The sequence below is a fragment of the Ranitomeya variabilis genome, chromosome 3 (assembly GCF_051348905.1).
Source record: "Ranitomeya variabilis isolate aRanVar5 chromosome 3, aRanVar5.hap1, whole genome shotgun sequence".
Lineage (NCBI taxonomy): Eukaryota > Metazoa > Chordata > Amphibia > Anura > Dendrobatidae > Ranitomeya > Ranitomeya variabilis.
Window position 1 is genome coordinate 89,892,480 of NC_135234.1, and position 13,766 is coordinate 89,906,245.

Here is a 13,766-nt window from a genome sequence, read left to right on the forward strand (position 1 = left end):
CCTGGTCTCTTTAAATGCTTCCAATTCTTTCTTCTTTTTGGAATTGTTACAGATTATGTGGTGAGAATTTCATTTAGCAACATTTGCCATCCTTTCTGGACATTTCTGTCCTTTAGAACATCCAGCCACTGGACCTTTCACATTCTCTTTCTGATTCCATTAAAATCTGCCTTTCTGAAGTCCAACCTTAAAGTCTGGGTCCTCCTGGTCTTTCTCCTCTTGTACTCCAAAATTCAAAAGGATAGCATGATTGCAGATTCCTAAATTTACAGCCACCTTTAGTTCCTCAGCCATATCCTCCCTGTTGGTAAGAATTAGGTCCAAGATTGCAGATCCTCTTGCTCTCTCTTCCCATGTCGGAGATGGGGTTTTCGCCTTTTTCTGGATCAACACAGAAGCATTAAAGGTTGGACTTTATGGACTTGTCACTTTTTTCAGCTGTATATACTATGCCAGACTCTAGGCCTCCTCTGAAGAAGACATTTCTTAAATCTCCAACACTCTAGAACACTGGAATGATATTAGGGCCATCGACCAGCTTTCTTAGAACCAGTAGAGCATAAAGTAAGCTAAACTAATTGATTTTGGAGAAAGTTTTATCAAAAGTTATGCAGGTACCTCAGTAGATTTACCAAATCTATTATAATGAGATGTAAGACAATTGGCAAGACTGGGAAAAAACGTAAAAGAAAACAATGTTTTAATGTTACGTGATTTAATATCTAGTTTAGGTAATATAAATGAATTGAAATGCAGCAGTCACAGTACCAGGGATAGCTTTATTTAGAAAACCAAAGAGCATTCCTCATAAACCAGGAGGCTACGTGGTTTTCAGCAATCCACGTCCAAACAAACTAAAAGTGACAAAAATATGAAAAACTCAAACAGAAGCAGCTGTGATTTGTCATGAGCATGATTAATGGAAAAGTAAGAAAAATAGCAAATGGTTTGAGAGAAAGCCAGTAAGTGGGTTTGTGGTGGCGGATCCATACTTAAGGACTGATGTTCAATGTAATGCATGATTCCCCTGTAGCTTCTTCTAAAGACCAGAAGCTGCACGAGAACCTAGAAAAATTACTAATAACTATTATATTACCTATAAAAAAAGCAGGAAAGTAAATCTATTTTGTAGCAGACCATAAGAAACTCAACTGGAAGAGTAAAGTACAGCATCGGCTAGTATGTATAGATGTGTAGGTCTTCATCTTTAAACTCATTAAAAAGGGGTGCCATTTCTTTTCTAATAAAGAAAACAATAAAATGGCTGCCTGAATGTGGCTTTACTTGAATTTCATTGGAAAAATAAGAATAAAATATTAATCACACATCGGCGAGAGACATGTGATTGCTACAGGCAAGCCCTTGCCACAACAACGTGGTACTCTTGCGGGCAGTGAACGGCTTTAGCAGAAGATTGTATGATGAGAACTAGATGTATTGAGCCTGAATTTTAGGGGGGGGGGGAAGAGAAAAACAAAAAAAAGTCTAAACTTCTTTAAGAACTCCAAACAATCTGTTTAATTGGGGTCTCCAATGCCTATGCAATATATTCCGATAGGACAAATGGAGTGCTACATAAACAGGATATAAACTCTGGTTACAAAGCCTTTAAAGGGTAAAAAGAAGTTACCACCGGTCCCGGGTAACATATCAAAAAGGGTCTGATGGCTGGAATCCACACCGATCACTAGAACGGGGCACTTTTATCTCTTTTAGAATAGCACAATATTCCCCAAGATGGACCGCCGCTCGGTTTGGTTTCTATAGGACTGCTGAGTGCTCTGCTGGGCTTTTTGGCAGCCCTATACTGAATGAATGGAGCAGTGGACAATCATTAGTGTACCGCCTTTCCTTTCGAACGATAAAAAAATGCTCCAATCTGGCAATTGGTAGGGCTCCAGGTAATCTACAACCCCTTTAAGTAAATGACTCATAATAACATTTCCGACAGACAGCGCCATCAGAGCTTAGAAGGGTCATCTCAAATTATTTTGATTATTCCCCTACTTGAGGACACCATCTCAAGGTTTCAGGATACTTAGCATGAAAACAATAAACAGACACTGCCCTTGCGAATCAGCGGTGTTATATATCCACTTCACAGCGAGAGCTGAAAAATGTTATTTTGAGGATATACAAAATCCAAAAACAGGTGCATCATGAAGAATGGATGCTTTTAATATAGAGCTACCAGAATTACAGGCCTTCTCCATGCAGCAGCCATATTTCTTCCTTTCAAACATGTGATTTTTCCAGATTTTGAAAACAAAAAGTGCAGCTTTGCTTGAGATCAGATCTCATTCATTAGACATACCCACCAATCAGGCAACTCGCACTGCCGACTATAAACATCCACTAAAACGTATCTACACAAGGAAACGACAGCTATTCCACAGGTACAAGGGGCAAAAGGCAAGTTCTTGCTACGCAGAACGTTTGCACCGAGCTTCTTCATATGTACCTATTTATAAATATGTACAGATCAATTACAGGCACTTGAAATGTCTTTGGTTGGAAGAAACCAACATTGCAATATTGTGTGTTCCTCCCTCCCCCTCGAAGGACACAGGACACATTCTCCTGGTGGGGTCAACAGGCAATGACTCCAGTTGTATCTACTGATGGGACAGATGATGGTTATGCTTCAGAGAGAGCAACCTGGAAAAGAAAAGGAAAAAAAATCAGGACCTTCTGGTAGAAATGTAATTATGCAAAATTGGTTTTGAATCAAGTTGCCTCTTAGGCCTCATTCAGACCTCAGATTTTTCACGTACGAGAAAATTGGACCAATTATGATCAGAGTGGGGCATGAGAGTCATCCGATTATCATACATCAATCAAAAAAAATACATTTCTCCACCTCCTTCATTCTGACAGTCTGTGAAAATCGGACTGCACTCAGATGTCATTGAATGCAGTCCGATTTTTTCAAGAACATATTGACTTGCATTGTGAAGGTAAGATCAAAAATCTGACATTTTTTACATTATCCAAGGACCACTTGGTTCAAGTAAAAAAACAAAACATCAGACGTGTAAATATTCCATAACACTTGTACCTCTGATAGTCTATATGTAACAACCACAGATAGCAGTCGTACGTGAAAATCAGACTTCTGAATGAGGCCTTACATAGAGCAGAGGAAGCCCCGGATTGTCACTTTGGATTTCAGAGGATGAGACCTTCTGCGGACAACCTGCAGCACATCAGATCCATGTGGAACGCCCTAAGATTATGTTCACACAATGCAATTGTGTCGTACTTTTTACCTCGATTTTGGAAAATCTTATCACATTTTGAAAATCGTGGCAATAAAAACGCAGCACAATTGCATTGTGCGAACATAACCTTAGGCATTTCTACCTGCAAAACAATAAGCTGCGGACTGTCAGCAGCACATTTCCCCCATTCGAATCCGCAGTGAAAATACACAGAATAAATTAAATGCATGTGGACAACATTTAGTAACATCTCCTTCGCTGATACACTGCAGATTTTCTACATGCCATTCCGTGATGGAAAACCTAAGTTTGATCTCACCCTGAAAGAAAAAACTTTGGAAACTGTGCATTTGCGTTATAAATAGGGTGAAGTGTAGCTCTAAAGATGGCTGCACCAGCACAAGAGGCATGTTGTGTATGCAGGAGATAGATTAGCTCACTCCCGTATGGTCTCCTGACACAAAAGGTTTTCTCTTCTTCCAGCAACAATGTCATTGTTGTATATAGCCTGTGTCAAGGCTTCATCCCACTGAAATGACTAGGGCAGAGCCACAACGCTAAACACAGGCCATGAATACCAGGGGAAATACTAGGGGCAAAAAAAGGGCACACTGTGTGCACGGACAACCTGTAATCATATTGTCTGCAGCACACATGAGATGATCCCAATGAAAAATTTGCCTGTTTGTGAGTTTTATTTCCCCAGGCAATTCAATCTGCAGAAAAAAAGTTATTCTCCACAAATGTATTGTCCCTTATCTTTTGGGGGTTTCTCGAAAACCCAGAGCATAATAAATGTAATTTGTAAGAAACAAAGTCATCACACTCACCTTACTGCTCACCTCTCCAGCCCCCTCAGCTCCTCGCACTGAAATTCCTGGGCCTATCACACCAGGCCGGGACTCCGAACTTTGATGGAGTCCTGGATGGGTTCTATGCACGCGCGCAAGGTGACTTCACAGGCTTGTGCAGAACCCTCCCAGGCCCCAAGCAGTGATAAGCCCGGGGATCTCAGCGCCAGCGACAAGATATGTGACAAACAGGGTCCGTAAAGGCGAGTATAAGAATTAGGAAAAAAAAAACAAAAAAACACAGTCATAGCTGAAAGTTTTGGCACCCCTTAAATTGGTCCAGAAATTGAAATATTTCTCACAGACAATTATTGCAATTACACATGTATACACGAGTTTATTTCTTTTCCTCTGCTTTACCAATACACACACAGGAAATAAATGTGTACATTGCAAAAATTTCCTGGGAGAAAAACTTAATTTTCTGGAACAATTGCAAAGGTGCCAACTCTTTTGGCCATGACTGTAGTGTACATAAAGTGCAGCACAGATTCATCTCATCTACGACTCCACAGCACTGCCTCATTACTGAGCATGTACATAAAGTGCAGCACAGATTCATCTCATCTACGACTCCACAGCACTGCCTCATTACTGAGCATGTACATAAAGTGCAGCACAGATTCATCTCATCTACGACTCCACAGCCCTGGTCACTACGGAGCATGTACATAAAGTGCAGCACAGATTCATCTCATCTAAGACCCCACAGCCCTGGTCACTACGGAGCATGTACATAAAGTGCAGCACAGATTCATCTCATCTACGACTCCACAGCACTGGTCACTACTGAGCATGTACATAAAGGGCAGCACAGATTCATCTCATCTAAGACCCCACAGCCCTGGTCACTACGGAGCATGTACATAAAGTGCAGCACAGATTCATCTCATCTAAGACCCCACAGCCCTGGTCACTACGGAGCATGTACATAAAGTGCAGCACAGATTCATCTCATCTACGACTCCACAGCACTGGTCACTACGGAGCATGTACATAAAGTGCAGCACAGATTCATCTCATCTACGACTCCACAGCACTGGTCACTACGGAGCATGTACATAAAGTGCAGCACAGATTCATCTCATCTAAGACCCCACAGCCCTGGTCACTACGGAGCATGTACATAAAGTGCAGCACAGATTCATCTCATCTAAGACCCCACAGCCCTGGTCACTACGGAGCATGTACATAAAGTGCAGCACAGATTCATCTCATCTATGACTCCACAGCACTGGTCACTACTGAGCATGTACATAAAGGGCAGCACAGATTCATCTCATCTGCCACACAACCAGCTCTACCCTTTTCTAGTGTATCCTCACCCATCCCTGCAGACTGAGCCCTCGCGGGCAGGGTCCTCCCTCCTTCTGTACCTGTAAGTGCCTTGTTTTTTGCTCATGTTTATTGTATTTGTCTATATTTGCCCCCTTTTCACATGTAAAAGTGCCATGGAATAAATGGCGCTATAAAAAAAATGTATAATAATAGTTGCATGTAGCATAATGCCAGGAACCAGACAGTATAAAGCACACACATGGTTTTACAAAGTGCAGCTCAGCTGAGGTCACTAACCTACCTTACCCTAACGGAGTAGTGCCGTTACGTTACAGAAGTAATCCTAGAACTTGCATTCAACTCCGACCTGTATTCTTTACTCGAGGTTCTCACACAGGGGAGAGCCCCCCGGGTCCACTCTCTCAGTGCCGATTGCCCTCTAACGGAATCTTTTTACAAAATAAAACTTTGCACTTCTGCATCAGCCATTTTCACAGATTTTGAGGACTATAAAAAGGTTAAAGACACTTGAGAACACGTAGAAAATACCTTTTCAGGACAGAAGTCAGAGTTGTTTTGCCTCAGCTTGCTCGGCCTTCCCCTGATGACTGCATAGCAAAACATGGTGATAACCATCACAAAGAGAAAGTAACTAGTGTCCATCAGATGCAGATTTATAAGAGAGCGGTCGTCCTATTGTGAAAAAAAAAAAATAAATAAATTTGTAAAAGAAAAAAAAATATATAAATAAAAAATGCTTAAATCAACTAGGGGCAAGATTGTTGGTAGAAGGAAAGAGGACGGACTAGGTAGAACCCTTGCATATGTTAACCATAGTTTGCAATCTGACTGTGGACATTAGTATCTGCCCAAGAATGTTCACTATGCCGATCCCCAAAATAATAATGGTGGTATCACACAACCTGCTAAAATAACCATACAGTGCACTGCCAGGTGTAAAGGACCTATTACTACAGATGGTCATCACAGATAAAGAGCCCCGCTGTGGCGGATCCAGCAGTTCATGTACCACACAAGGCCACTCATATGTATGTCACAGGGTCCCACCGTTGGATCCCCAACAATGGCCGTTCAGGGGAACTTTTCTCCCGTTTTCTCCTGCCTGGAAGACTGGGGATAGGAAGAGGCGAGTAAAGAGTCTACCGTTCATGCATTCTGGTTGCTCCAAAGTCACTATTTTGGCATCTGTAATGCCAGGAGAAAAATCGGAACAGAAGACCCACACTGATCTATCAATTCTCATCTAACTGATATATGGAGACTAGAATACCCATTTGAGAATTAAAGGGGTTGTCCGGTCCAAATCGACAAGTCTGCAGTAACTCTGTGTGAAGAAGGTGCATGTAGCACCAGGAGGTAAGAGGAGACTTTGGGAGTCATATACCCACCTCTGGAACAATAACGGTGAGCTTGGGGTTTAGCGCATGGTACACCTTTCCTATAGCTCCCTTGTAGCACCAGAAGGGGTTATAGTCCTGGGCATACTTTGTCCCGGAGTCTCGAGCAGTGGTGAAGATTTTGTACCATTGGGTGGCGTTGCTGTAGGTTTCAGGAATGCAATGAGGTGGTTGTCTAAAAACAGAAACAAGATCATTCTTTATTCTTCAGGTAAATCACATTTTGTATATAGAGAATTAGAACAATTAAGTATCCATTAAATGAAAGGTGTCAGAGCAGATCAGAGGATTCAGAAGACGTAAGTTGGGTGAAATAACAGAACTGTATGGAAATGGCACTGTGCATAATGTGAGGTGGGACGTCGGGGAATGGGGTTAGAAAGACCAAGCGGTCTAATAACTCAGCCTTAATCACACGACACACAGCGTCACAGATTCACAATAGTGCGGAGATGCAATACTACGAACAACCTGTAGATAGATGTGGCGCTGTTTTGGAAAAAAGCAGCCATAGTTTTGTTTTTTTTAATTCTGTACAACTTCTTTAACAGTGATATGAGCATCCTTATATCCGAAAAGAACCTTCTAAGTGTCTGGTTGTGAATCAGAAGAACAAATAATAGCTACTCACACGGTGACGGGAAACACATTGCTCAGGGCGGTCACAGTCATACACGTGGTAAATACCACCTGCTCACAATGCCCATGGAGGATGCAGTCATCAGAGTTCCAGGCAGCCGGCAGAGTAAATGTTATATTCATCTCCTCATGGGACTCTCTGCCTTAGAGGGGGAAATAAAAATGGGTTATATATAGATGGCGCGCAAACAGTAATAAAAGCAAAGGTCACATAGGAAGATCAATAGCAATCAGGAAGGAGCTTTACAGCCATAGCTTACACAGGCTGAGTGCAGCGGAGAGCAGTCACCCCACTGTCAGGAAGGGGCGAACACTCTGCTGAAAGTACAGAACTACAGAAGCCAATAGCCCGACTCGTCAGGAGAGAAAAATAAATCATAGCAAGTAGGGTAAAACGTGAAGTCGTATTGAAGACCACTACATATCTCAGAGGATCATGACTTTTAGCACCAGCCCCTTTGACTAAAGAAAATTTATCTGAAATGTGTCAGAAAATTCCAACATGTCGTTTCATCTCTATGCACTGCTTATCTTACATGTACATGTAGTTTTGGATACAAATTAATGGATAAGTGGTAATAACTGTGGAGAAAGTGTCGGTTTACATTGCTCCTTGCCTGGGTCGCGGCACCCCCGCCCTGCTCCTCGCCTGGGTCGCGGCACCCCAGCCCTGCTCCTCGCCTGGGTCGCGGCACCCCAGCCCTGCTCCTCGCCTGGGTCGCGGCACCCCAGCCCTGCTCCTCGCCTGGGTCGCGGCACCCCAGCCCTGCTCCTCGCCTGGGTCGCGGCACCCCAGCCCAGCCCCTTGCCTGGGTCGCGGCACCCCAGCCCAGCCCCTTGCCTGGGTCGCGGCACCCCCGCCCTGCTCCTCGCCTGGGTCGCGGCACCCCCGCCCAGCCCTTCGCCTGAGCCGCGGCACCCCCGCCCTGCTCCTTGCCTGGGTCGCGGCACCCCCGCCCTGCTCCTTGCCTGGGTCGCGGCACCCCCGCCCTGCTCCTTGCCTGGGTCGCGGCACCCCCGCCCTGCTCCTCGCCTGGGTCGCGGCACCCCCGCCCAGCCCTTCGCCTGGGTCGCGGCACCCCCGCCCAGCCCTTCGCCTGAGCCGCGGCACTCCTGCTATGCTCCCCGGCTGGGTCGTGGCACTGCTGCCATGCATTAGTCGGTTGCACTACATTACTCTTTGGTTATGCTACTCTCATTACTATTAGGCTCTCTATCCACAGTCTATTGATGGAGCAGGTGGAAATCCCATGTGTCGGACTTCTACCAAAAGTTATGACATATCTTAGCAATATGCCATTCCTAGAATATTTCAATTTAATTTTCAATTCTGCCTCCTTAGCATACTGTCAGCCATAACTTTAGTGTTACCAAAGGATTCTCTAAATTACTGTTTTTAAGGGGACCCTGTCACCCCCAAAATCAAAAGTGAGCCCACCGGCATCAGGGGCTTATCTACAGCATTCTGTAATGCTGTAGATAAGCCCCCGATGTATCCTGAAAGAGGAGAAAAAGAGGTTAGATTATACTCACCCAGGGGCGGTCCCGCTGCGGTCCGGTCCGAAGGGCGTCGCGGTCCGGTCCGGGGCCTCCCATCTTCATACGATGACGTCCTCTACTTGTCTTCACGCTGCGGTGCAGGCGTACTTATCTGCCCTGTTGAGGGCAGAGCAAAGTACTGCAGAGCGCAGGCGCTGGGCCTCTCTGACCATTCCCGTCACCTGCACACTGCAGTACTTTGCTCTGTCCTCAACAGGGCAGACAAAGTACGCCTGCGCTGCAGCTTGAAGACAAGAAGAGGACGTCATCGTAAGAAGATGGGAGGCCCCGGACCGGACCGCGACACCCATCGGACCAGAACAGAACCGGGACCGCCCCTGGGTAAGTATAATAAAACCTCTTTTTCTTATCTTTCAGGATACATCGGGAGCTTATGGACAGCATTACAGAATGCTGTAGATAAGCCCCTGATGCTGGTGGGCTTACCTCACCTTCGAATTTGGGGGTGACAGGTTCCCTTTAAACATAACGCACTGACATGTCTACAAAGTCAGAGTTTTCCCCGGTCTCAGTCATTAGTGCTGGATTGTGGCCGCCAGTCACAGCCACACGACCGCTAACGCAGGCATAGCTGTTGTGTACACGTACGTTTTAGGGCGAGAAATACATTTTGCAGATGACAAGTAAGGAAGTCATCAATTGTTAAGAAATTAAGGCATCAACCAATTAAAAAAAAAAAACAACTTAACATTTAATAGAGTCTTTTGCCTTTTCGAGTCACACTCGCTCTATCTGTGAGAGGAGAAGATTGGGCTATAGACTGGCATGGTAGCCTCAAGCAGGTTTCCACATGTGGGGTTTTCCATTTTAAGACAAGTGGACCCCAAACACATTTTTAAATGTAACATGAGATAGCAGATACTTGCCCTCCCTGGTAAAGCTCCGGTTCTCCACTGTTGCTCCGGTCTCAGTATTTTGGTTGCAGAGGTGAGGTTATGTTGACAACTGACAATACCGCTGCAGCCAATCCCTGAACTGAGTGACTCTGCCAATGTAGATGGCACAAGTCGCCGAGCTCAGCAATAGCATGAAGCAGTGATGCACACGGTCGACATGGCATCACTGCTGCAGCCAAAACACTGAGACCGAAGCAGGGGAGGAAACCCACTGCTGGACCGGGGGAGGCGAATACTTGCTAGGTTTGTTTCTTATCTATATAAAAGCGTTTGCTTACATTAAAGGAGCTTTTCTCTGTAAGGAAACTGGACCCCAATCAATGTGGATCACAGAGCTCAGATTCCCATCAAAGCAAATCTGTCCTGTGCATAGTTTTCTACAGCTGATAATGGTGACATTTGGCTTTATTTTTCTTTTCTGTGATCTAAAATTGTGTGCTGAGGTTTTACAGCAAGTAAACACAACAACCACAAGACGGATTTCATCACCAGGTGTCATTGTAATCAGTATAACGGCGCCGACCTGACACTGTGTGTAGGTTACTGAGCACAATCCTGCTGACAGGTTCCCTTTGAGGTTGGCAGTATATATGGCATAACAGAACAAAGTTTTGCATATATGACAACAAGGACACACAAAAAAAAAAAAAAAATCTCAGATACCTGTAAGCCCAATCTGGTGTCCAAAAATCGTGGAGCACAGATGAGTTATATTTCGAGAATATCCTCCAAAAGGCTTCAGTGGATCCAATGTTAGGGTAACAGCTACAGAAATATTTATGGGTCCAGTGTCCTCTAAAGCTTGCGGTGTCTGTGTAGAGGAGCGGCCCTGGCCACTGGTGACTGTACTCTCTGGTGGCGTGGTATCATTCAAGAGATGCTTCAATGTCTCATTCTCAGATATACAGAAGTCCAGGTTATTAAACCTAAGGAGAAACGTGTTCCAGTCCTGTGGACAGTAAGGCAAGTACATCATACATCACATAGCACATGAATATAATGACTTTCCTAAAGGATGGTCCGGGACTTGGATACTGATAATATTGGATAAGGTTATCAATAACGGAGCGGTGAGTGTCTGCGCCCTGCCACCCCCACCAATAAGCACAGGGTGCGTAGCCTAAACATCAAAGATCCTTACACTTTATAGGATACTGCAATATCCTATATATTTTAGGATACTGCGGATCCTATATATTTTGCTGGAATCTGTGCTGCAGTAACCAAGAAAGGCCACTAAACAGTATATGGAGTTGTGATGATCTGGCTCCAAACACAATATACAGCTGCATCTCACAAAATTAGAATATCATCAAAAGTGTAATTTATTTCAGCTTCAATACAAATAGCAAAACTCATTGTATAGAGTCATTACACACAGAGTGATCTATTTCTAGTGTTTATTTCTGTTAATGTTGATGATTATGGCTTACAGTCAATGAAAACCCAAAAGTCATTATCTCAGTAAATTAGAATACTTTATAACACCAGCTTGAAAAATGAAGTGTTGGCCTACTGAAATGTATGTTCAGTAAATGCACTCAATAATTGTGTGGGGCTCTTTTTGCATCAATTAGGCTGGTTTCACATTTGCGGTTGTGTCCACAGCTTTTGTGCCGCAATTATCCGCATGCGTCGTGTATTCCTATCTTTAACATTAGGGACGCAGGTGTCTGCGATTGGTTGCATTTTGCCGCATTTGACGACGCATGCGTCGTTTCGTCGTCTGTGGCTTGGCGCGGTAAACGCAACATGTAGTAATTTTAGAGGCGTCAAGAAACGTATGCGGTTGTTAGCGCAAGGAATGCGGCAAAAAAACGCATTACTGTCTATGGGAACGCATGCGTACACGTCTTTGCGTACGCATGCGTTTGATGCGCTTGCGTACTTCGGACTGCGCATGTCCAGGAACTGATTTAGACATGCCCATTAAGACACACCCTCCAGGAAATATCAAACGCATGCGCATAAAAAGTGCAAACATGTAAAAATGCATGCAAACGCTGCGTTTTATTTACCATCATGTGTAAGCTGATGCGGATAAAAAACGCAGCGCTATCAGACGTTTGCATGAGTTTTTGCATGCGCATGCGGTTGATACGCTGCGGACTTAACCACAAATGTGAACCTAGCCTTACTGCATCAATGTGGCGTGGCATGGAGGCGATCAGCCTGTGGCACTGCTGAGGTGTTATGGAAGCCCAGGTTGCTTTGATAGCAGCCTTCAGCTCGTCTGCATTGTTGGGTCTGGTGTCTCTCATCTTCCTCTTGACAATACCCCATAGATTCTCTATGGGGTTAAGGTCAGGCGAGTTTGCTGGCCAATCAAGCACAGTGATACTGTTGTTTGTAAACCAGGTATTGGTACTTTTGGCAGTGTGAAAAGGTGCCAAGTCCTGCTGGAGAATGAAATGTCCATCTCCAAAAAGCTTGTCTGCAGAGGGAAGCATGAAGTGCTGTAAAGTTTCCTGGTAGACGGCTGCGCTAACTTTGGTCTTGATAAAAACCACAGTGAACCTACACCAGCAGATGACATGGCTCCTCAAACCATCACCGATTGTGGAAACTTCACACTAGACCTCAAGCAGCTTGGATTGTGGCCTCTCCACTCTTCCGCCAGACTCTTGGACCTTGATTTCCAAATGAAATGCAAAATTTACTTCCATCTGAAAACAACACCTTGGACCACTGAGCAACAGTCCAGTTCTTTTTCTCCTTGGCCCAGGTAAGATGCTTCTGGCGTTGTCTATTGGTCATGGGTGGCTTGACACAAGGAATGTGACACTTGTAGCCCATGTCCTGGCTACCTCTGTCTGTGGTGACTCTTGAAGCAATATCTCCAGCAGCAGTCCACTCCTTGTAAATCTCCCCCAAAATTTTTAATGGCCTTTTCTTAATCCTTTCAAGGCTGCGGTTATCCCTGTTGCTTGTGCACCTTTTTCTGTCACACTTTTTCCTTCTACTCAATTTTCCATTAATATACTTGGATACAGCATTCTGTGAACAGCCAGCTTATTTAGCAATGACCTTTTGTGGCTTACCCTCCTTGTGGAGTGTGTCAATGACTGCCTTCTGGACATCTGTCAAGTCAGCAGTGTTCCCCATGATTGTGGAGCCTACTGAAACAGAGTATAGGACAAGTTTAAAAGCTTAGGAAGCTTTGTGAGGCGTTTTTGTTAATTATTCTAATTTACTGAGATAATGACTTTTGGGTTTTCATTGGCTGTAAGCCATAATCATCAACATCATATAACATTTTGACGATATTCTACACTGTGTTCCAATTATGCAAATTGGATTTAAGTGTCATAAAGATTTAATTGTTTTGTTTTTCAAATAAACTCGTGGATGGTATTGTGTCTCAGGGCTCAATGGATCACTGAAATCAATTGTAAACACATGTGAATTAGTTTTCCAGGTGATTCTAATTAAAGAAAAAACCACTTGTGATGTTCCACATTATTAAGCAGGCCACAGGTTTCAAGCAATATGGGAAATAAAAAGGATCTCTCTGCTGCCGAAAAGCGTTAAATAGTGTAATGCCTTGGACAAGGTATAAAAACATTAGATATTTAATGAAAACTTAAGAGTGATCATCATACTGTGAAGAGATTTGTGACTGAAACAGAGCACAGACAGAGTTCATGCAGATGAAGGCATAATGAGGAAGGTTTCTGCCAGACAAATTCATTGGATTAAGAGAGCAGTTGCCAAAATACCATTACAAAGCAGCAAACAGTTATTTGAAGCTGCTGGTGCCTCTGGAGTCCCTCGAACTTCAAGGTGTAGGATCCTTCAAAGGCTTGCTGTGGTGCATAAACCTACTATTCGGCCACCCCTAAACAGTGTTCACAAGCAGAAACGGTTGCAGTGAGCCCAGACATACATGAAGACTAATTTTCA

General features: G+C 44.1%; 1 protein-coding gene across 1 annotated transcript in view; it reads right to left on the reverse strand.

Moving 5' to 3' along the window:
• Positions 1-759: 759 nt before the first annotated feature.
• Positions 760-13,766, reverse strand: part of TMEM248 (transmembrane protein 248) — a 30,148-nt gene continuing 17,141 nt past the window's right edge. The window contains exons 3-7 of the mRNA XM_077294373.1: positions 10,527-10,812; positions 7,400-7,550; positions 6,760-6,943; positions 5,900-6,043; positions 760-2,658 (exon numbers count right to left, since the gene is read on the reverse strand). Of these exons, the coding sequence (XP_077150488.1) occupies positions 2,638-2,658; positions 5,900-6,043; positions 6,760-6,943; positions 7,400-7,550; positions 10,527-10,812 (786 nt within the window). The 3' untranslated portion in view covers positions 760-2,637. The remainder of the gene's footprint in view (positions 2,659-5,899; positions 6,044-6,759; positions 6,944-7,399; positions 7,551-10,526; positions 10,813-13,766) is intronic.